The 24528-nt window shown below is 37.0% G+C and overlaps 2 protein-coding genes, 1 long non-coding RNA gene, 2 pseudogenes and 1 gene segment (V, D, J or C); all 6 read right to left on the bottom strand.

Moving 5' to 3' along the window:
• Positions 1-1058: 1058 nt before the first annotated feature.
• Positions 1059-4728, bottom strand: LOC122966892 (the record flags this gene model as incomplete). Its single annotated transcript, XM_044331263.1, has 4 exons — positions 4698-4728; positions 3458-3766; positions 2912-2988; positions 1059-1361 (listed from the first exon to the last, which is right to left on the bottom strand). Coding segments are annotated over exons 1-4 (720 nt in total), but the record flags the coding sequence as incomplete, so codon positions are not given.
• Positions 4729-5232: 504 nt separating this feature from the next.
• On the bottom strand, positions 5233-5740 carry LOC122966561. The gene is made up of 2 exons (XR_006398404.1): positions 5540-5740; positions 5233-5449 (listed from the first exon to the last, which is right to left on the bottom strand). It is a non-coding gene; the product is annotated as an uncharacterized LOC122966561 (long non-coding RNA).
• An 890-nt stretch (positions 5741-6630) lies between these two features.
• Positions 6631-7116, bottom strand: LOC122966890. The segment is given in 2 exon segments: positions 6631-6977; positions 7068-7116. Coding segments are annotated over 2 exon segments (396 nt in total).
• A 1794-nt stretch (positions 7117-8910) lies between these two features.
• On the bottom strand, positions 8911-9538 carry LOC122966535 (annotated as a pseudogene).
• Positions 9539-12052: 2514 nt separating this feature from the next.
• Positions 12053-12556, bottom strand: LOC122966554 (annotated as a pseudogene).
• A 5943-nt stretch (positions 12557-18499) lies between these two features.
• Positions 18500-23518, bottom strand: LOC122966477 (zinc finger protein 501-like). Its single transcript, XM_044330760.1, has 2 exons — positions 23237-23518; positions 18500-20003 (listed from the first exon to the last, which is right to left on the bottom strand). The coding sequence occupies exons 1-2, from the start codon at positions 23501-23503 to the stop codon at positions 18798-18800; spliced, it is 1473 nt and encodes a 490-aa protein (XP_044186695.1). The 5' UTR covers positions 23504-23518; the 3' UTR covers positions 18500-18797.
• Between the last annotated feature and the right edge of the window lie 1010 nt (positions 23519-24528).

The raw sequence follows: 24528 nt of genomic DNA, 5'->3' as shown, positions 1-24528 counted from the left end.
TGCCTCCATTGAATTATTTAATATTTAAATAATTATGTATTATAATAAATCATGTTGTATATGTTTTACTTTTTTCATGATTAAATGTGTTCAAAGACTCTTTCCCGTTATTGTGAACTAGTGTTGAAATCATTAGTGGTCTGAGGGCTCCTCCTCTGGTGGCTTCATGTTACAAGTGTTCAGGCACTGAGGGGTTTTTGTTCAGGTCTGCTGATGGTTTATGTTATTGTGGGTCTCTGGCACAGTAATACACAGCAGTGTCTTCAGGCTGCACATTCTGTCCGTTTAGAGTCACTCTAAAGATTATTTATGTTTCATTTCTTGTTAAATGAAGAGCTTTTAAGGTGTAGTTGTCAGTTGAAATAATGCTGCAACAAATTCACCGCTTGAAATATACATATTGTGAGTCAGGAAGAGAGAACACTGTTTGGTAAATGCCTCTACTGTATTATTTAATATTATTATAATTATATATCATAATAAGTCATATTATTTCGTTTTACTTTTTTCACGGTTAAATGTGTTCAAAGACTGTTTCCTGTTATTGTAACAGTGAACTCAGGGCCGGCTCTAGCCATTTTGATGCCCTAGGCGAGATAAGGATTTGGTTCAAGGGTCAGTCTGTTAATATCAATGAGAAAAGCAGATCTGAGTGTTTCTTTATTGTAAAAGAGGAGAGAGAAACTTGACAATGACCTCTAGTGATTTTATAAAGGAAACTGCAACTTTTTTTTACTCCTTCATATTATGATTCCACATAATTTGTAGACATTATGTCTTAATTTACAGAAATGCTAATTATTCATAAACATCTCTATTATTATTTGTAGTAGTTTGTATTTTCTTTATTTCACACCCAGACAAATGTATCAGGAAAGTTGATGTTTCTCATGTTTAGTAAAGAATATTTTTGAGGAACACACAACTTTACATAATACAGAGACAAATGTTGCTGTAATTTATTATTAAACATACTCGATTACTAAATGCTACTAGCCCAGAAGATGAGTATTGTAGGATTTTGTACAGCTGCTCAACCAACTCAGTCACTGTGAGTCTCGAGCACAATAATAAACAGCAGAATCTTCAGTCTTCAGACTGTTCATCTGCAGATACACCTGCTCTCTGCTGTCGTCTCTGGAGATGGTGAACCGGCCTTGAATTGACTGAGAGTAGAATTTGCTACTACCACCACCATCACTGATAGTTGCAATCCACTCCAGTCCTTTTCCAGGAGCCTGTCTGATCCAGTACATATAGTAGTCACTGAATGTGAATCCAGAGGTTGTACAGGTCAGTTTGTGGGATTCTCCAGGCTTTTTAACTGCTGGTTCAGATTCTGTCAGAGTCTGACCATCAACACCTGTCAGGAGAAAAAAAAAACATCAAAAGAAATAAGCTGGTGACACAAAAAACTCTGTTAGATTAAAATCTGTAAATATTTTCACCTGCCCAGCAGTTAAAAGCAGCAGTCCTGTCCTATAGTCCATCATGTTAAACTGTGTGTCCACTGTTCTCTGTCATCCTCTCTGCAGTCAGATAAGTAGAGGTGGAAGACATCAAGGTTTTGCATTGACTCCTCCTCACAGCAAGCAGAGAACTGCATTGAACTTTTTAAAATGTGCAATAATAATTTTAATATAAAGTTCATACTTATTATCATTAAGTTTTAATAGAAAAAGTACCTCCTGAACTAATGTTGCTTTGTTTTGTTTTTCTCACAAAGTGCTCATAACATTCAGGATGTCAGGGGGAAAGAAAACCCCAGTAGGAATATAAGTGAAGAAAACTGATGAGAATACATGAAAAATATGTAACTCCTCAGTACATGGATGTTGTTAATACCCATCTTCTTTAGTCAATAAAAATAAAATGTCCAATTTGAAACATAAACTCTGTTTCTTGTGTCAAACAAATATCAGTGAAAACTACAGTAACCAGTTTGTCTCTCTCTCTGCAGTCGGATCAGTAAAGGTGGAAGACAACCAAGTTTTGAACTGACTCGTCCTCACAGACAAAACAATGATGGAAGAATTGCAACACCAGCTAAATGAATTTTGATTTAGTTCATCTAAATTTGAAAATTGTACTTAATCAGAATTCTCTTCAAAAGTTGAATTTTGTGTTGCAAGTTTGAGTTACAACCAACTTGTGTTGTTGGATATCAGAGTTTCCCCCAACAAACACATATTTTTAACACACTTGCAACTGAATTATCATGACACAAAATAACTTCACTAAAACATGAGATGACATTATGTTTTGTATTTATTAATCTTAATCTCATCCACCGGGAGATAATTTGGGGAAATGTATGTGGTAATGTTACCTCTTGTATGTCTTTTTCATAAAAATAAAAGTTTAGACAAAAATAACATATTATTATTGATGTTTTTGTCATAGGAATACACACTGTGATATAATACTAATCAAAACATCAAAGTATCTACAGCACCATGAAATCAATTCTTGTTAAAAATAAATGAACAACATATTTTATACTTTCATACTATAGGTTTTTACATTACATACATTGAGGTTTTTTTCTGTTTATTCTTTCCTTTTCATGACAGTGAACTGGTGTTGAAATCATTAGTGGTCTGAGGGCTCCTCCTCTGGTGACTTCATGTTACAAGTGTTCAGGCACTGAGGGGTTTTTGTTCAGGTCTGCTGATGGTTTGTGTTATTGTGGGTCTCTGGCACAGTAATACACAGCAGTGTCTTCAGGCTGCACATTCTGTCCGTTTAGAGTCACTCTGTTGCTGGAAGAGTCTAAGTCGATACTGAACTTGTTCTTTAGTGAATCTTTGTAGTATGAACCTCCAGTATATCTACTTCCAATCCACTCCAGTCCTTTCCCTGCAGGCTGTCTGATCCAAGATGTCCAATAGCTGCTAAAAGAATAAGAGACCTGACAGGTGATGGTCAGACGTTGACCTGGCTGCACAGTCACTGAGGCTGGCTGTGTCAACTGTTCACACTTCACACCTGTGGAGCAAAACATGTTGAGTATTGAATCAGTGTAATTACAGTGAACAGTCAGTGTGCTTACTACATTAAAACAAAATGTGAAGTGACAGCAAAATCATGTAACAGTACAAGTTTTCTGCAGCTGTGTGCAGGTTTGGAGTTTTATATAAAATATTTTTAATGGTTTTAGTGTTGCAGATGTTTGAGCCTCTAGAGATCTGCTCACATAAAAAAAAACAACAAAAAAAGTTTTTTTCTTACATGAGAAGATAATTTGAATCTTTATTCTTTATTATCCTCTCTCAGGAAATGTACTTTAAAAAACAAATTATAGTATCACTGTTTCCAAAAAAGATGTTTGCGTCTGAAGGAATTACATCATTTTCTTGAACCACCTCAGCTGAGAAAATACACGATTCATGTGAGTTAAAGGGGGTCTGATGAGTACTGTAGGATTTTGGACAGCTGCTCAACCAACTCAGTCATTGTGAGTCTCGAGCACAATAATAAACAGCAGAATCTTCAGTCTTCAGACTGTTCATCTGCAGATACAGCTGCTCTCTGCTGTTGTCTCTGGAGATGGTGAACCGGCCTTGAACTGACTGAGAGTAGTATTTGCCACCACCATCACCGTAGATAAAAGCAATCCACTCCAGTCCTTTTCCTGGAGCCTGTCTGACCCAGGCCATAGCATAGCTGCTGAATGTGAATCCAGATGTTGTACAGGTCAGTTTGTGGGATTCTCCAGGCTTTTTAACTGCTGGTTCAGATTCTGTCAGAGTCTGACCATCAACACCTGTCAAGATGAAAAAGGTCCACTGTTCTCTGTCATCCTCTCTGCAGTCAGATAAGTAGAGGTGGAAGACATCAAGGTTTTGCATTGACTCCTCCTTACAGAAAGCAGAGAACTGCATTGAAGTTTTTAAAATATGCAATACTCTTTTACCTTGCAAAATAAAAAGTCGCAGTGGAAATTAAACAATTTGTCATTTTCTTTGCAGTTGGATCAGTGAAGTTGGAAGTCAACCAAGTTTTGAATTGACTCGTCCTCACATGGAGGATAGAATTTGGCCTTTTGTTTGTTGTGCAAAACAATAATGTAATAATTTCAACACAAGCTAAATTAATTTTGAATTAGGCAATCTATATTTGAAACTTCTATTTAATCAGAATTGTCTTCAAAAGCTGAATGTTGTGTTTGAAGTTTGAGTTGCAACCATCTCATGTTGTTGGATATCAGAGTATCACTCAACAAATACATATTTTTAACACACTCGCAACTGAATTATCATGACACAAAATCTTAACTTTGCTAAAACATGAGATGAATCTCACCTCAGATAATTAAAATGATTTTCATAAACATGAACAAAAACCAATGGCTGCCTACAAGAAAGGACATCTAAAATCTGATGAACCGTTTTTAAAAATGGTGAACATTAATCTACAATATGCAGAGGACTAAGACATCAAACAACCTGTTTAATTTATAATCATTAATAATAGTGCAGAGGAGCAAGAAAGAAGTAACACTGTTGTTAGTTGTTTATAACTTTATCTTATTTTAATACCACAGCTTATTTAACTTATTTACAGTTTGCTAATATTTTGATCTACTGAGATCACCTGTAATGTTTGCATCTATACTGGAGACAGATCGTACCAAAGGCTGTGAAAGTGTTCTGTAAAGCTCTTGTATTCTCACGAGTAAAAGGAGAAAATGTTACATTTCTTGTCCTGTTCAGTCCTTCCTCTCATTGTTAGTCCAGACTGACAAAAGTAATTTATGTGGAGCCACAAACTAAAACTAAACATGACATAAAGAAAGATTATTTATGTTTCATTTCTTCTTAGATGAAGAGCTTTTAAAGTGTAGTTGTCAGATGAAATACTGCTGCAACAAATTCACCACTTGAAATATAAATGTTGTGAGTCAGGAAGAGAGAACACTTTTTGGTAAATGCCTCCACTGTATTATTTAATATTATTATAATTATGTATTATTTTATATATGTTTTGCTTTTTTCATGGTTAAACGTGTTCAAAGACTCTTTCCCTTTATTGTGAACTGGTGTTGAACTCATTAGTGGTCTGAGGGCTCCTCCTCTGGTGACTTCATGTTACAAGTGTTCAGGCACTGAGGGGTTTTTGTTCAGGTCTGCTGATGGTTTGTGTTATTGTGGGTGTCTGGCACAGTAATACACAGCAGTGTCTTCAGGCTGCACATTCTGTCCGTTTAGAGTCACTGTTTTGCTGGAAGAGTCTAAGTCGATACTGAACTTGTTCTTTAGTGAATCTTTGTAGGCAGAGCCTCCAGTATATCTACTTCCAATCCACTACAGTTCTTTCCCTGCAGGTTGTCTGATCCAAGCTGTCCAATGGTCGCTAACAGAATAAGAGACCTGACAGGTGATGGTCAGACGTTGACCTGGCTGCACAGTCACTGAGGCTGGCTGTGTCAACTGTTCACACTTCACACCTGTTAAAAGAAGAAAATTTTGTGTGACAAATTATCAAGTTTCGCTGCAAAAGAAGAACTGCTGACTATGACAAATCCAGAGAGACTCACAGGATCCAGCTGCCAACAGCAGCAGCAGAGCTACAGAGAACATGGTTTATGTTGAAACTGATGTGCTGTGATCTCCACTGACAGTCTGATGTGAAGATTTTATAGCTGAGAAACAAGGAGGATCACTGAGTTTGCATAGAATCAAACACATGAAGCATTAATGTTGGTCTAACTGGAGACTAATAGAAGAGTCTGATAACTGTTATTACTGTATATCTGCAAACTGAAAACACACCTGGAAATCATCTCTGCTTTACATATGATATTCTAATTTCATTACATTTTTTAATTATTTGTTGACTTTACTTACTTATTTCTTTCAAACAGAAATACAACAACAGCAGCAGGATCATGTTAATATGAAAAGTTGAGTTTGCATAAAAGACGTTGAATAGTTTCAGTGTTTTCAGATGTTTGAAGAAACAGACACACAGAGAAACTTGGACTTTATAGATTACTGCTGTCTTCTCTCAGCAATGGTTTCAATGAAGCTACAGTACGTGATGGAAGAGTTAGATTTTTAAATTATATATATATTATAAATTTTTTCTAATGAAATGTAACTAACTTAAAGCTCAGTCATACATCAGTGGTACTCAGATGACTGTGTGTTGCGTAATTGTGAATTAGTTGACCTGAGGACATTACTAATGTGAGACTGAGAGTCACAAATTACTTTTGTACATTTCAACGCCATGTACATGTCAAACAGTTGTATCAGGCTTTAGCTCAGTACAGGGTTCAAGAAAAGTAGATCTGAGTGTTTCCTTATTTCAAAAGCAAAGAGAGAAACTTGACACTGACCTCTAGTGATTCTGTAAAGGAAACTACAACTTTTTTCCCCCTCATATTATGATTCCACATAATGTATAGACATTATGTTGTCTTAATTTACAGAAATATTTTTTTAAACATCTTGATTATTATTTGTAGTAGTGTTATTGTCTTTATTTCACACCCAGATAAATGTATCATGATTTTTGATGTTTCTCATGTTTAGTAAAGAATATTGTTGAGGAACACACAACTTTAAGTAATGCAGAGACAAATGTTGCTGTAATTTATTATTAAACATGCTGTATTACTAAATGCTACCAGCCCAGAAGATGAGTACTGTAGGATTTTGTACAGCTGCTCAACCAACTCCAGCCAGCAGAATCTTCAGTCTTCAGACTGTTCATCTGCAGATACAGCTGCTCTCTGCTGTCGTCTCTGGAGATGGTGAACCGGCCTTCAACTGACTGAGAGTAGTATGTGTCACTACCACCATAATTGCTGATAGCTGCAATCCACTCCAGTCCTTTTCCAGGAGCCTGTCTGATCCAGGCCATGTAGTAGTCACTGAATGTGAATCCAGATGTTGTACATGTCAGTTTGTGGGATTCTCCAGGCTTTTTAACTGCTGGTTCAGATTCTGTCAGAGTCTGACCATCAACACCTGTCAAGATGAAAAAGGAAAATAATCAGTTGCTTTAAGCTGGTAACTTTTTAACAACAACTTCAACTCAAGATCAGTGAAGATCTTCACCTGCCCAGCAGATAGTTAAAAGCAGCAGTCCTGTCCTATAGTCCATCATGTTAAACTGTGTGTCCACTGTTCTCTGTCATCCTCTCTGCAGTCAGATAAGTAGAGGTGGAAGACATCAAGGTTTTGCATTGACTCCTCCTCACAGCAAGCAGAGAACTGCATTGAACTTTTTAAAATGTGCAATAATAATTTTAATATAAAGTTCATACTTATTATCATTAAGTTTTAATAGAAAAAGTACCTCCTGAACAAATTTTGCTTTGTTTTGTTTTTCTCACAAAGGGCTCATAACATTCAGGATGTCAGGGGGAAAGAAAACCCCAGTAAGAATATAAGTGAAGAAAACTGATGAGAATACGTGAAAAACATGTAACTCCTCAGTACATGGATGTTGTGGTCCTTTCTGTAGTCTTTGCATATTGTATGACCACAAAGTTTAGTTTCCATACAGCTGAATACACAAAACAAGTGAGAAAGGTTGAGTCTATCAGCCCAGTAAGGATGAGTACTGCAGGATTTTGTACAGCTGCTCAACCAACTCCAGTCACTGTGAGTCTCGAGCACAATAATAAACAGCAGAATCTTCAGTCTTCAGACTGTTCATCTGCAGATACAGCTGCTCTCTGCTGTCGTCTCTGGAGATGGTGAACCGGCCTTCAACTGACTGAGAGTAGAATTTGCTACTACCACCACCATAACTGATAGCTGCAACCCACTCCAGTCCTTTTCCAGGAGCCTGTCTGATCCAGGCCATCCAGTAGCTGCTGAATGTGAATCCAGAGGTTGTACAGGTCAGTTTGTGGGATTCTCCAGGCTTTTTAACTGCTGGTTCAGATTCTGTCAGAGTCTGACCATCAACACCTGTCAAGACAAAAAAGAAGAGTCACCTGCTTCATATGTTTGCAATAATTTGAGGACAGATTCAACTCAAGATCTGTGAATATTTTCACCTGCCCAGCAGAGAGTTAAAATTCTTGTTGTCTGGAAATAGATTTTTTTTTATGAGATTTCAATTAGTAATAACATTTATAAGGATTATTCAAAAGAAAATCCCAAAACACTGCACACAACTGGAAAGTTAACACATAAAAAATGTTTTGTAGCCAACTCTGAATTGCTGGATGCCAGAATCTCCTCAGAACAAATATATAAATAATTTTCATGACACAAAATCTTAGTTTTGACAAAAAATTACATAATAGGATTTATGATATGCTGCTTTCCTATCTCAAAAAAGGTTTTCATACTGTACATGAACTGAAACCAATGGTTGATTGAACATCTAAACATTGATGAATGTATTGAAGATGAAGAATGAAGACGACGGGCTCAAGAGTGTTTTTTCTCTTGCTCACAAAAAGAGAAAGTGGAAGTTGGTTGATCATTAAAAAACATAATTTTCAATAGTTTTACTTATAAATGATACACAACACCATGAAGGCTGAAGAGAAGTGATTCAGTGAACTTATTAACACTATAGTTATTCAGATTATAATATATTGTTTCCCTTTTTAAATGATGAAGTTATGGAAAAGACATGACTTTTGGGGGTTTCACTGCTTCCTTTTAAAAACAAGGTGCATGTTGAAATGTTGCTGTTATTCATTCCTCAATATTCTACATATAGACATTATGAGTCAGAGAAGTAAGACACTATGTAGGAAATGCATCAACTTGTCTTGTTTGTTTGCACTCATTTGTCCCATCTTGTCATATATCAGTGATTAAAATGTTCTAGTATCTATATTATTGCACCATGCAATTAATTGATTTTATTATACTTTTTTCCATATTTTCAATACTACTGTACAGTATACAGTATTCATAGACTGCTTAACTTGGACTTGAACTCATTAGTGGTCTGAGGGCTCCTCCTCTGGTGGCTTCATGTTACAAGTGTTCAGGCACTGAGGGGTTTTTGTTCAGGTCTGCTGATGGTTTATGTTATTGTGGGTCTCTGGCACAGTAATACACAGCAGTGTCTTCAGGCTGCATATTCTGTCCGTTTAGAGTCACTGTTTTGCTGGAAGAGTCTAAGTCGATACTGAACTTGTTCTTTAGTGAATACTTGTAGTATGAAGCTCCAGCAAATCTCATTCCAATTCACTCCAGTTCTTTCCCTGAAGGCTGTCTGATCCAAGCTGTGTAATAGTCGCTAACAGAATAAGAGACCTGACAGGTGATGGTCAGACGTTGACCTGGCTGCACAGTCATTGAGGCTGGCTGTGTCAACTGTTCACACTTCACACCTGTTAAAAGAAGAAAATATTTTGTGACAAAATATCAAAATAAAAAAGAACTGCTAACTATGATAAATCCAGTGAGACTCACAAGATCCAGCTGCCAGCAGCAGCAGCAGAGCTACAGAGAACATGGTTGGTATTGAAGGTGATCTGATGGGAGCTTCTCTTCTTCTGCTGCAACTGACAGCATGATATCAAGTGTTTATAGCAGACTGTGAGGAAGTTCACTTTGCATAAAGATGGACACTAACAGGCTACAAAAGAGGGATGGACTGTTGTGTCACACAGAGTCCACTTGGAATTGTGTTATTAGCATTTATTTTGACACATACAAATGTATTATTTAAAACAGTAACTTGAAGTTAATGTTCTTTCATTCTTCACAAAACTTCTAACACAAGTCAGACAAATGCATTTAAACTCAAATAAACAGACAATTTAATTTTTCCATTCTGCCTCAGCTACAGAGAACATCAGAGATACACAAGAACATGTCTGAGATAATAAAGCTGTTTTATCAGATTGTCTAACCATCATTTCTGAAATAATATCATATAATTTCTTCAAACCTTTTCCTGTCCTTAATCAGGATCTTATCTCTGTCAGGTAGTCGAGTAATGTACACTGGATTGTCCAAATCTGTAGCCCATTGTACAGGTTCAGTTATTATCTGACTTTCAAGGGAAAAAGCCACAAATTTCTGGCAACAAATTAAACAATATAAAAGTGTATGCACCCTTTCTCTGCTTAAAGAGTTTAAATAAACACTAGTTAGTCCTTGGCTCTAGTGATGCTATGGTTTCAAAATAGATAAATAAGTATAGTTCGGCATTAGTGTTATTTGTAGTAGTATAAAGTAAATCATTATTATTACAATGATACATCTGTTAAGATGGATTAAAAGAACTGTTGTCAGTGATACACAGAGGAGAAAAATAGATGTTTTAAGTCTTGAATAACTTCTTTTCGGTTTTTACTGTTTGTTAATGTGTATGTGCGTGTTTTTGCATGTGACTGTATGGTCCAGCATTTACTCTTTACATACTGTACTGTATTACTCTACTTTATTATTTCCATACAACTGAACACACAAAACAAGTGAGATAGTTGGGGTCTATCAGCCCAGTAAGGATGAGTACTGTCGCTCTCGAGCACAATAATAAACAGCAGAATCTTCAGTCTTCAGACTGTTCATCTGCAGATACACCTGCTCTCTGCTGTCGTCTCTGGAGATGGTGAACCGGCCTTCAACTGACTGAGAGTAGGAGATGTAGCTACTACCATCATTACTGATAGTTGCAATCCACTCCAGTCCTTTTCCAGGAGCCTGTTTGATCCAGGCCATCCAGTTGCTACTGAATGTGAATCCAGATGTTGTGCAGGTCAGTTTGTGGGATTCTCCAGGCTTTTTAACTGCTGGTTCAGATTCTGTCAGAGTCTGACCATCAACACCTGCCAAGACAGAAAAAAGAGCCTAACATGCATCAAGTTGGTAATACAAATGTAAATATGTCAAATAAAGATCAGTGAAGATCTTCACCTGCCCAGCAGATAGTTAAAAGCAGCAGTCCTGTCCTATAGTCCATCATGTTAAACTGTGTGTCCACTGTTCTCTGTCATCCTCTCTGCAGTCAGATAAGTAGAGGTGGAAGACATCAAGGTTTTGCATTGACTCCTCCTCACAGGGAGAGAGAACTGGATTGAATTTTTGAAATTTTGCTATACCAATTTTGATATAAAGTTTATAGTCATTATAACTGAGTTTTAATGGAAAAAGTACCTCCTGAACAAATTTTGACTTTTTTGTTTTTCTCACAAAGTGCTCATAACATTCAGGATGTCAGGGGGAAAGAAAACCCCAGTAAGAATATAAGTGAAGAAAACTGATGAGAATATGTGAAAAACATGTAACTCCTCAGTACATGGATGTTGTTAATATCCATCTTCTTTAGTCAATAAAAATAAAATGTCCAATGTGAAATATAAACTCTGTTTCTTGTGTCAAACAAATATCAGTGAAAACTACAGTAACCAGTTTGTCTCTCTCTCTGCAATCGGATCAGTAAAGGTGGAAGACAACCAAGTTTTGAACTGACTCGTCCTCACAGACAAAACAATGATGGAAGAATTGCAACACCAGCTAAATGAATTTTGATTTAGTTCATCTAAATTTGAAAATTGTACTTAATCAGAATTTTCTTCAAAAGTTGAATTTTGTGTTTCAAGTTTGAGTTACAACCAACTTGTTTTGTTGGATATCAGAGTTTCCCCCAACAAACACATATTTTTAACACACTTGCAACTGAATTATCATGACACAAAATAACTTCACTAAAACATGAGATGACACAATGTTTTGTATTTATTAATCTTAATCTCATCCACCGGGAGATAATTTGGGGAAATGCATGTGGTAATGTTACCTCTTGTATGTCTTTTTCATAAAAAATAAAAGTTTAGACAAAAATAACATATTATTATTGATGTTTTCGCCATAGGAATACATACTGTGATATAATACTAATTAAAACATTAAAGTATCTGCAGCACCATGAAATCAATTCTTGTTAAAAATAAATGAACAACATATTTTATACTTTCATACTATAGGTTTTTACATTACATACATTATGGTTTCTTTCTGTTTATTCTTTCCTTTTCATGACAGTGAACTGGTGTTGAACTCATTAGTGGTCTGAGGGCTCCTCCTCTGGTGGCTTCATGTTACAAGTGTTCAGGCACTGAGGGGTTTTTGTTCAGGTCTGCTGATGGTTTGTGTTATTGTGGGTCTCTGGCACAGTAATACACAGCAGTGTCTTCAGGCTGCACATTCTGTCCGTTTAGAGTCACTCTGTTGCTGGAAGAGTCTAAGTCGATACTGAACTTGTTCTTTAGTGAATCTTTAGTGAATCTTACTACTTCCAATCCACTCCAGTCCTTTCCCTGCAGGTTGTCTGATCCAAGTTGTCCAATAGTCGCTAACAGAATAAGAGACCTGACAGGTGATGATCAGACGTTGACGTGGCTGCACAGTCACTGAGGCTGGCTGTGTCAACTGTTCACACTTCACACCTGTGGAGGAAAACATGTTGAGTATTGAATCAGTGTAATTACAGTGAACAGTCAGTGTGCTGTGATCATACTGTCAGTGTCTCTGCCTCAGTGAGACTCACAGGATCCAGCTGCCAGCAGCAGCAGCAGAGCTACAGAGAACATGGTTGGTATTGAAGGTGATCTGATAGGAGCTTCTCTTCTTCTGCTGCAACTGACAGCATGATATCAAGTGTTTATAGCAGACTGTGAGGAAGTTCACTTTGCATAAAGAAGGACACTGACAGGCTATAAAAGAATGATGGACTATTATGTCACAAGTAATCAAAATCCTGATTCGTCTTATGACCTCTTATATTATTATAAGCAAGGGAATTTATTTGGATACAAATATTTATGAGAGTGGAATTTACCTTCACATTTAATGCTCAGCAAGACAAAACATAAGTATATTTCCCAAAATGTCTAATTATTCCTTTAAAGTGACAATTGGCTGATTTTGTAATTGTTTTAATGTGAGTTTTGAAATTGACTACCACCAATTCAGGCTTGATTTGTATTCATCATATTAGAGATTCAAGGTGAGCGCTGACTTCTAATTGTTCTTTGGCACCAAAAACACAATCTCAGTTTTATCTTTGTTTAACTGAAGGACATTTTGGCACATCCTAATATTAATTTGTTCAATGCACTTATTTAGTGACTGTATTTACCACAGTCACTTGCTGACATCCTTTGCCATCCACATAACTATGTTAGGATATATTGTTGCTTTCCATAAACTGAGCTAGTGGGAGCTTTCAGAGAATGGATCCCTGTTGAACTCCACTTATTAATTTGATTACTTAAATGTGTAATTACTGAATGACACAACTTATTACATACTTTTACAGACTGAAAGAAAATGTGATTATTATTTCAAACTATATCTAAATATTCATATTTTTTTATAGGTCTTAAAACAAGAGAGAGGACAAAAAGACAGAGACAAACACATGTCAGTTACTGACCATGACATAGTTGAAAAAACTCTGTAAGAGTTTTGGCCAAAAACAAACAATTTGAAGACATTGGCATGGGTTCTGGAAAATTTAGACAGTTTATAAACCAGTGGTTAACTGAAAGAAAGGTATTGTAATTGAAAATGACAAAAGTAATGGAAAGCTAGTTTCAGCTGTAATTGTTCTCACATCATGTGTCTGAGGGCTAGCTTCTAGGTAGGGAGCACCGCCCCCTGTAGGTAGGTTTAGAGAGAGCTATTTTCTTTTACAAGGAAGGGTGTGAGCAAATTTGCTTGTGTAATACTCAGTTCTCAGGTACTTGAGGCCTACTTTGGCTAGTGGTTTAGGTGAGACATTTGTCCCCCCTCACCACCCCAAATTTCCCTTATCTGCACAGACAAAGCAGTCCTACCACACCTCAGATCAGGCCTCAGACAAAAGAGGCACTAATTGCCCACTTATAAAGTAGAAGAGCTCTCTCAAATCCTACCTACAGGGGGCAGTGCTCACAACCTTGATGCCAGCCCTCACACTAGTGTGAAAATTAACTTTCAGAGACCTGAAACTCGCTGCAGAGGAAGAAAGCATTGTTATGGACATTTTATCACCTTTACTAGGGCCTGAGCCCAAAGGGCGAAGACACTATTGTATTTCGTGTGTTTGTTTCTTTCTTATTAGGGCCTGAGCCCCTTTGGGATCAACTAATCTAACAGAATGAGGTGCAAAGTGTTGTCAAGCTAGATTCTTTCATTTCCTTTGGAGATTTAAAAGCTTTTTGATCTGATGTTTTTATGACTCTTGTCATTGTCATTAATTTCATTGTTGTCACTTAATTGTTTGTTGCCTGGCTTTGCACGTGTTATTTATGTATGCTGGTTTTCTGACTCTCTCGAACAGATCTTGATTTCAATGAAATAATCTGATTAAATCAAGATACTAAAAGATTTAATTCTCTAAAATATTTATGTGATGCTTGAAATCCTCTGTTAGTATCATTTGACAGAAATAAAATACAATAGAATAAGATAGGAAAACAAGTATCAAAGACAAAAAATATCAAAGACAAGAAAACAATTAAGTTTCTTTTTATTCATAAACTAAATTAAGTCATTCTTTATAATAACATCAACAGCTTGAACAGGTTTTATTTACTGTAATAATAATAATAATAATAATAATAATAATAATAATAATAATAATAATACATATTTAATAAATATTTGTATAGCATCTTTCATACAAGAAATGCAGCTCAAAGTTCTTTACAACAAAAGAAATTACATTCACCAAGTGTCTTATATGAATAGAACATAAAAGTATGTAAAAACATTAATGTAGCATAAGATGGAAAATAAAAATAAAAAAAATAATGAAATCCACTTGATAAAGTGAAACTAAAATACATAGAATGCATAATGAATAATAATCAAAGAGTAAAATATGATAAAAAAAAAAACAAGTTAAAGCACAGAATACCTAGAATGTATAAAATAAAAATAAAATATAACATTTTAAAAGAAGCGCAGTAGAGCATAAGTGTGAGGCTGACTGAGCATTAAACAGTGCAGCAGAGAGCAAGTGCAAAGCTATTTAAATGCTCGGGTAGAGACAGGTTTTAAGCTTTCTTTTGAAAGTATCTAGTGAGCTGGCTTCCCTGGTATCTATGGGCAGTGTGTTCCATAGTTTGGAGGTATAACTGACAAAGGTTAGGTCACTGATCTTCTTTCAGCTGTTGCTGGGAAGCTCTATTAAACCAGCAGCAGATGATCGCAGTGTTCTTGAGGGCAAGTAGCTAACAAGGGATTTGGCGATATAGTTTGGTCCTTGCCTGTTTAGAGCTAGCCTTGAAGTCAATTCTAAATGTTACAGGAAGGCAGTACAGAACAGCTAAAACTGGATTAATGTATTCTCTCTTTTTTGGTTCTGGTTAATAGCTGAACTGCAGTGTTTTGGATGAGCTGAAGTCTCCAGGTGGCTTTTTCGGGAGGCCAGTAAAAAGTGCATTGCAGTAGTCTAACCAGCTTGAGATGAAGGCATGAGTTAGTTTCTCAGCATCTTTTTGATTGATAAATGGTTGTGCTTTTGCTATGTTTCTAAGGTGAAAAAATGATGTTTTCATCACCTTGTTAATGTGTGAGCTGGAGCTTAGATCTGAATCTAACATAACACAAAGACTTGTGACCTCAGATTTAATCCAGGGAGTTAATTTCCCCAGACTATTAAATAGCATTTCTCTTTTGTTTTGGGGCCAACTAATAGGATATCAGTTTTATCCTCATTTAATTTTAAGAAGTTATTGTTCATTAATTTATTTATTGCTAATAGACACTTGGTGGTGGAGTTAATAGCTGCAGTATCATTTGGTTCTGTGGATATGTACAGTTGTGTATCATCCACATAACTATGGAAACATACATTGCGCTCTCTGATGATGTCACCAAATGGCAGCATGTACAGTGAGAATAATAATGGACCAAGGCAGTTCTCTTGTGCAACCCCATAGCAGTTGTCACATTTCTCAGACACATGATCTCCAAGGCTGACATAAAACTTTCTCCCTTTGATAGTTGTTTTGAACCAGTTTAACACCAAGTCGGAAAGACCAACCCGCTTTTCAAGACGATTGATTAGGATATCATGGTCAATTCTGTCAAATGTTGCACTAAGGTCTAAAAGGATAAGAATTGAAACCTTATTCTCCTCATAGTTCAGTCTGAGGTCGCTGATTGTCTTGGTGAGAGCAGTTTCAGTGCTGTGATTTGTTCTAAAGCCCGATTGAAACTCCTCCAGGATATTGTTTTCTTTGAGAAAGGAATTTATTTGGACTGAAACTATCTTTTCAAGTATCTTACTAATGTACAGAAGGTTGGATATCAGTCTATAGTTAGTCAGTACATTACTATCTAGGTTTGGTTTCTTTAATAAAGGTTTTACAACAGCTGTTTTGAAAGGCATTAGGGAAGATGCCTGTTCTAAGAGATGTATTTATAATGTTCAGGACAAGACTTGAGACAGTATTAAACACCTGATTAAAAAATGCAGTAGGTACAGGATCAATTCATGAGGTGGAGGAGTTACACTCGGTGACAGTTTTGCAAAGTTCACTTAACGTGATACCTGTAAATCTTCCCATAGTTACATTACAGTGTATGCTGAGATAATCTGTGCTTACACTAGCGGCAGTACTGGCTCAAACTGAGGTTATTTTGTGGAAAAACAGTGCAAGCTCCTCACACTTTGCTGTTGAACACGGTGGAGGGGTGGCGGCAGTGTTGAACAGCTGGTCAATAGTGGAGAATAGTACTCTAGAGTTTCAAGCGTTCTCTGTAATAATTTTAGAGGAGTTCTCCGTTCTTGCCATGCATGCAGCTTTGTTATAGGCAGTCGGGGCTTCTTTGTATATATCACAGTTAACAGTGAGCTTAGTTTTCCTCTATTTTCTCTCAGCTGCTTGACAGTTTCTCTTGATCTCATTAACACCATTATTGTTTAACCATGTGGAGATTCTGTTGGTCAGCCTCTTTTTGACTTTTAGGGGAGCAACAGTATTTAACACAGATGACAATGCACTATTGAGATTTTCTGCCATTTCACTTAAAGGCCAGTCATGACTGTGTGGCTCGAATAATCTCATAAGATCAGAAAATTTAGCTTCAGCTTTGTCATCTAAAAGTCTCTTTTGAACTCTAAGTTCCCTTTTAGTTCTAGTAAAGGTTATCTCAGCATCAAAGAGTACACAGTGATGGTCAGAGAAAGGTAATTCATTTACTGAAACGTTATCAATGTTTAACCCAGTTGATATCACTAAGTCTAGAGTGTTACTATGCTGGTGAGTCGGACCCATTATATGTTGAGTTAGTGCAAAACTGTCTAGTAAATTTATGAGCTCCATAGTTTAAGAGTCATTTCTTTTATTAAAATGGATATTCAGGTCTCCGTTTAGGATCACCTTATCATATCTGGTAACATAGAGTGAGATCAGCTCAGAGAACTTTTGGAGTTTGGAGGACAGGCCTCAAGCATTGTAGCTGTACCCTTGTCTTTATTGAGCTGACACAGGTACCAGAGGGTGTGTGCTTACAACAATGTGTTTTACCATGCCGACTGTTTAAGATTACCGGTAGGTTTAGTGAAGCAGCATGGTGCCTGTTTTATCTCTGTTTTAGCAGTTTGTCAATTTCATTAAGCTTCTGTCTGGTCATTTTAACAAGCTGTTTAATCTGTGATTGTGTTTGGTTCTGTGCCCTCAATTCAGCAATTTGAATCACCTGTGTGCTGCTGAGCAGTGAGTCCATGAGGATTGTTAGTAGTGCCAGTGACATTCGTTTAACACCTTCCATAACGTGCAGCAGCAAATCACAAGAGGATGATTCACCATTTTGCATGCGTTGTTTTCAGGGTAGGCTGTGGGGCGCAGTAATCATTCATCCTGTTCATACTGGGCATTAAAAGATCCGTTCAAAAATCTATAACCCTTCATCTGTGCAAAAATATATTCCGACATTTATTTGGAGATAATATGAGGCTTCAATGATCTGAGTAAATCAAATCAAGTGGATATCTTTTATAGTAATAGCCTTTTTGTAAAAAGTGATTAGATTACATACATATACATGGTGCAGGTCTGTAAATCCTAGCTCTGCCTTGAACACTAAACTCATGGCAAAGTCCCCCTGGCTTTCCACCAAGCAGAAACAAAGCAAATAACTCCCTGTCGAATCAATCAAAAACATTTCAACAGCAAGTGGAAAACCACCCATGAACTGAAATACTGCTTTGATCACTGCTTAGTTAGAACAATACAAACATACAGAATGTGCTAAAACAGACTATTCAAACATTGACATGTTATAGTTTAGTGATAAGGTCTAACACCTAACACTCTCTCTCTCTCTCAGAGGAGCTTTCTGAGTTTCACCTCCTTCTCCATCAGAGATCTGCTCAGGTCGAAGGAGCCTAACATCTCTCTCAGCCTCAGTTCGCCTGTATTCGCCTGTTCTTATTGATGTTCTCTTTTAAACCTAGCTTTATTAAAAACCACTAAACTCAACTTCAAGTTTAAACTTAAATGTTCAGGTTAAGTTCTTCAATCTTCTGTAAAACAATCAAAAAACGATTCCTAAATCCCCCTTAAAGGTTTCTTTAAATGCTTTTCATTTTTTCCCATTGACAGTGTTACATCGCTCACACTTTGTGCACTTCTACGACTTGGATGAACATGAAACTGTAAAACAAAACTTTAAGGGTAGAAATGAACTACGACCAATCACTGAGCTTAAAATTTGGTCAGGTGAGCCACTAAGGGCATACATGTTGATTCTAAACTTACAGTTGGCAGCCCTCAGTTTGTAGAGAAGCTCAGGATAGAACAACGCTGTTATTAAAGGCATGGAGAGGAGGCAGGGGGACATCGCTCACCTGCCTCTAAAACATGTTCAACACAATGCTGAGTGACTGCGTTGGTGGATTTTTAAGGAACTGGCCCAAGTAAAAGTTTTCCCACACTGCTCACACCTGTACGGCTTCTCTCCAGTGTGAATGCGTTTGTGGATTTTTAGATTACTTTCTTGAGTGAAAGTTTTCCCACATTGCTCACACCAGTATGGCTTCTCTCCAGTGTGAGTGTGTTGGTGGCTTTTTAGTGCACTGTCTTGAGTGAACGTTTTCCCACACTGCTCACACCAGTACGGCTTCTCTCCAGTGTGAATGCGTTGGTGGCTTTTTAGAGTACTGTCTTGAGTGAACGTTTTCCCACACTGCTCACAGCTGTACGGCTTTTCTCCAGTGTGAATGCGTTGGTGGCTTTTCAGATTACTGTCTCTGGTGAAAGTTTTCCCACATTGCTCACAGCTGTACGGCCTCTCTCCAGTGTGAATGCGTTGGTGGATTTTTACATTTCTGTCTGTAGTGAAAGTTTTCCCACACTGCTCACAGCTGTACGGCTTCTCTCCAGTGTGAATGCGTTGGTGGACTTTTAGATTACTGTCTTCAGTGAAAGTTTTCCCACACTCCTCACAGCTGTACGGCTTCTCTCCAGTGTGAATGCGTTGGTGGCTTTTTAAAGTACTGTCTGTAGTGAAAGTTTTCCCACACTGTTCACACCAGTATGGCTTCTCTCCAGTGTGAATGCGTTGGTGGGTTTTTAGACTACTGCCTGTAGTGAAAGCTCTCCCACATTGGTCACAGCTGTACGGCTTCTCTCCAGTGTGAATGCGTTGGTGGGTTTTTAGACTACTGTCTGTAGTGAAAGCTCTCCCACACTGCTCACACCAGTACGGCTTCTCTCCAGTGTGAAAACGTTGGTGGCTTTTTAGACTACTGTCTTGAGTGAAAGTTTTCCCACACTGCTCACAGCTGTACGGCTTCTCTCCAGTGTGAATGCGTTGGTGGATTTTAAGATTACTGCATCTAGTGAAAGCTCTCCCACACTGGTCACAGCTGTACGGCTTCTCTCCAGTGTGAATACGTTTGTGGATTTTTAGATTAATGTCTTTAGTGAAAGTTTTCCCACACTGTTCACAGCTGTGAAGATTTTTTCCTGTGTGAACTTTCTGATGAATCTTTAAATATCCTGATGTCGTGAAGGCTTTTTCACAGTGCTGACAGCAGTGATGTTTGAGTCCCTTTTTTCTTGTTTGTTTCTATGACAACAGACAAACATACAGAGAAAGAGAGAGAGAGTAAGTGAGATGACAAAGTGAAACAACTGATCTAAAACCATAAATAGAGTTTTGGGAAATGTAGGATCCAGATCTGACCACAGATTAAGGCTGCACTCGAAGCCACCTACTATACAAGCAGTACATAACCAGAATCTACATCGGTCAGTAAAAGAAAAAAGTTAAAATTCTTGTCACTTTAATATTAACATATGTGGCTGCACACTGACAGTCACTACTCTTATTGATACTCCTTATCAGTTTGGTTCTTAATCAATACTCTTATCAGCTCTTTTTCATTTCTAAATAACTGCTTTTTAAATTTTTTTAAATTATTTTAAAAAAGAATAAATTCACAGCAGGATTAGAACTGATTCATATTTTAAATATAACTAAATACAGAGTACCAAAATGAATGTCTACAACAACAAAGTCACTATAAACACAATAACATCTCACTGGGAAGAAATCAAAAAATGTCAGTAAAATAAATAATATTCCTGACATCAAAATACTGAGTAAAGTTTACAAGAATTTGCCAAATTTTAAGGTATGTGGGAAACTAAGCTAAACATGTAGACTACATACAGACAGCTTTCATTTGAGTTTGTCTGTAACAATTAGCTATTAGCCGAGCTAATGTGCTTGTGTAAAACATTGCGGTGGTGGATGAGAGAGTGCGGACAAAGCAGATTGAAATATCTCTTTTCTACATGTTTCTGCTTGTTGAACATGTGTATTGATAATAGGGCTGTGTGATATGACGATATATATGGTGTGACGAGAGAAAAATGTTTCATATTATGCTCTATCGTTTAAATCGTTGTGATGCATACACTCTCTACGGCAATATTTTTTGTCATTTGGAGTCCATCCATCTTTACTCTTCCTGGCTTTTTACTCACAAAGCTTTTATTGCATTGACAGTAACATAACAAGTTTAGTTGTCATCAACTCTCCACTGCTGTCTGTCTCTTCTGCTGTGAATAACTTTTAATGTTATCCCTCGTCCTAGTAACGTCTTTGTCCCCCCTCATGGCAGAGTTTACAGCTCTGATCAGTCTGATCTCCGTCCCGCCTCTGAATCCGGAACACCAGCATGCTATGTAAAAGCACACATGGAGGCAGCTTAATGCCGGCGAGGGGGGACAGAATTAAAATGTGCTATATCAGGATATGAAATGACCTTTATAGGGATATGCGATTTTGGTCATATTGCCCAGCCCTAATTGATAAAGTATATAGCACATTTTAATTCAATGAATAAATAGTTGGTCCGCCCCCTCTGCTTCCTCCCACCAGCATAAAGTACACGGACAAAATAAACGGACTATGACAGAAGAAATAATTCACATTGGACAGAAATCAGTCTGTAGATGGAGCTCTTGCACCCATGAGAAATGGTTGGCGTGTAAAGGTGATAAGAAGATCAAATGGCTGGTTTATCATTTTAATGTACAGAATTGTGGAAGTGAGATCATTGCTCCTTTGCTTCGTTACTGTTTGCATGTCATGGGGAAAAGGAATGTACTCTAGGAGGCCCACTCCTCTCTTTCCATCCTGGCTTAGGTCCAAATAAGGTGATATTCTGGGTCTCAAAATAACCAGAATACATCAAGGGGTCAAGGGCCACATATGGTTTGTGGGCCTTGGTTTCTTGTGTGTCTTAGGGAAAGATGGCTCTCACATATATATAGAAGTATATCTCGTGACCATTGGCTGTTATCATATAAACTGATACACTGACCAATCACAGATTATTTCTCTGTTCCTTTTGGAACTATAATAGATTAGGTTTGCTCTTTGTTTGTTGAGACAAGCTGTTGAGAATCTGTGTGTGTGTGTGTTCTGTCTCCTTATTGTAATGTTGTGGAAATTGTCTAGAGACAATAAACACAAATATGAAATAATACACAAAACGCTGCTGGGTTGGAGATTAAAAATGATTATTGTACAATAGGGAGACAGAACACACAAAGATTTGCATCAGTTCTTTTTAACAAACAAAGAGTAAATTTACTCTATTATAGTTCTAGAAGGAACAGAGAAATGATCGGTGATTGGTCAGTGTATCAGCTTATATGATTACAGCCAATAGCACACAGCCACGAGATACACATTCACATGTACACTAAGATAAACAAGAGTCACATTTTCTCAAGACTCAGGAAACCAAAAGCCATAAGCTATATGTGGCCTTTGACCCCTTAACATCTTCCTGCTTAACCGGCTTGCCCAAGCCAGGATGGAAGGAGAGGAGTGGGCCTCCTAGAGCACATTCCTTCTCTCAATGACATGCACAAAGAAACAAAGCAAAGGAGCAATGAACTTACTTCCACAATTCTGTACATTAAAATGATAAACCAGCCATTGGGTCTTTCATTCACTTCTACAATACAATAATAATTTTTAATCTTCAACCCAGCAGTGTTTTATGTAATATGTCATGTGTGTTTAGAGTTTTCATACAATTTCAGCATGTTTCCCATGATCCCAGTTTGGAGCATAAATGTTTGCTGAAATAGTTTGCCAGTAACAATAATGTAGCAATCGTTAATAGCAGAGATGGTATTAGGTGAAATAAATGGGATGCTGATCTTAATAAGTATTGCTACTCCCATCGCTCTCACATTGAATTTTATGATACATTATATTATGTATAATAATATAATGCTGTTTTGTGTTTGATTGAATGTGTTCACTAATACATGAAAGTCAAATCTTGCCAGTAACATGCTGCTTACACACTCATGCTTCATATAGAATGATATATCAGTCAGAGGGACCAAACCACTACTTTTACTTTAATACTTTAATTACATTTTACAGTTAATACTTATGTACTTTTACTTTTACTTTTACTAAATAGGATTTTTCATGCAGGACTTTTACTTGTAATGGAGTAATTTTACATGGCTGTATACTTTTTACTTTTCAGGGAGAATGGAAAATTCCTCAAACAAAAAGTAGACAACAACAGATAATTTTCTGGCTTTGTTCGCAACAGGGTGAAAACAGCAAACACTGAAATCGTATTGTAGTTTTCACGGCCAGAAAAGTCCGTGAACAAAAAGCCTGGAAGTGTTTTAGATTCTTTTTTCAGACTTTCTCTCCAACAGTAAAATGAATTCACGATACACGGACCCTCCAGACTCTTCGTCGTGCCTTTAGTCTCATTATGAAGCCGGTTTTATCATGAAGTCGTGAACACTGACCTGTTTATCGGTGGTAGCAGAGGGTGAGCCTAATTCTTCCCTTTTAACGGAGATGTCGGTGCGGTGCTCCAGGTTCTGGTTCTCCTCCATTCCGCTCTTGTAGTGGTCCCTGTCGTTTACCTCCAACAGCTCTCCTCTCTGACGGACTGTGTGTCTTTGCCATTTTTTATCACCTCCGTGTTTCAGCCTTGCAGCCAATTTTTCCAGTGGCCACTCGTGGTATTGCAGCGAAAAATCCCTGTGCGGTTCAAAAAGCATTTTCCTCATGGACTACCACTGTTAAAGAGACCTCTGTAAAACTGTTTACACGACACCTCGAACTGCAAAAAAGGTTAATTATAACTCTTTCTATTATGAATGTTTGATCCATGGAGGTTTTATATTTGTAAAACTTTCCTCGAGCAGAGAAAAGCTTTTAAAATCAGTGATGTCATCAAAATCCCAATGTCCCCCCTAAACCCTGGTAAGTGCTTGAGTGTGAGAGGCTGCAAGGGCTCGGAATGGTTTAAATAGGAATGGGACAGCTCTTTGCGACATATCATGTTACCTTGATGGCACCAAAACATAACATTTTATTCAATACTTTATTGCTTTATAAATAAATGACTGATTGGAATTTGTCTTAGTGAGCTTACTTAAACAAAAACAGAAAAAGACAAAAATAGTAAAACCACTCACTCATAAAGCACATAATACATTAAACAAAGTGTAAAACAGATAACAGATATCCAACCCTTAAGATAATAATTTGTTCTCTTTATACATCCACGATATCCAGTGGGCCGTACAACACGGAAGTTAACCCAGAAGCTTTTGTGTTTGTGTAATTCCTGCCCTGAAACACGTGAATCTTGGAAACTTCCTGTGGACTAAAAAAAACTTAAACTGTGTATTTAAAGAATTTAAAGGACTTATCTTCTACTCTAATGACACTAGAAGCAATGACACATTTTAATGTCAGTCATTTTTATTTTAATGGGGCAATATTTCACTTTATTGCATTATATTTCACAAAGCAAACAAACCACTATTTACTTGTTTCAAAAATGAAAGAATAAATAAAAATATCAGAAACCTATTGAAAAAAAGTCAAAAAAGCAATTCAGACATTCAAATTTTATTTGTATTGCTTGTCTTTTCTATTGATGTATGAATGTTTGTGTACACTTGTATTTCAAGTATCAAAAGTAAAAGTACTCATCATAAATGAAATAGTCATCATTCCTACAGGATCCTGACAAGGACAAAAGTCCTGCATTACAATAAAGTTACAAGTAAAAAAGAGAAATATA

This window comes from Thunnus albacares, chromosome 17 (assembly GCF_914725855.1).
Source record: "Thunnus albacares chromosome 17, fThuAlb1.1, whole genome shotgun sequence".
In the NCBI taxonomy this organism is placed as follows: domain Eukaryota; kingdom Metazoa; phylum Chordata; class Actinopteri; order Scombriformes; family Scombridae; genus Thunnus; species Thunnus albacares.
The sequence above is the reverse complement of the archived record's forward strand: the minus strand, read 5'-3'. Positions and strand labels throughout refer to the sequence as shown.

What these genes read in the sequence shown, in the direction of transcription:
- LOC122966477 (XM_044330760.1), bottom strand. Translation starts at nt 23,503, where the DNA reads ATGAGGAAAATGCTTTTTGAACCGCACAGGGATTTTTCGCTGCAATAC. An exon ending in CTGCTACCACCGATAAACAG is followed by an intron (nt 20,004 to 23,236) that starts GTCAGTGTTCAC and finishes CTGTTGTCATAG; the next exon opens with AAACAAACAAGAAAAAAGGG.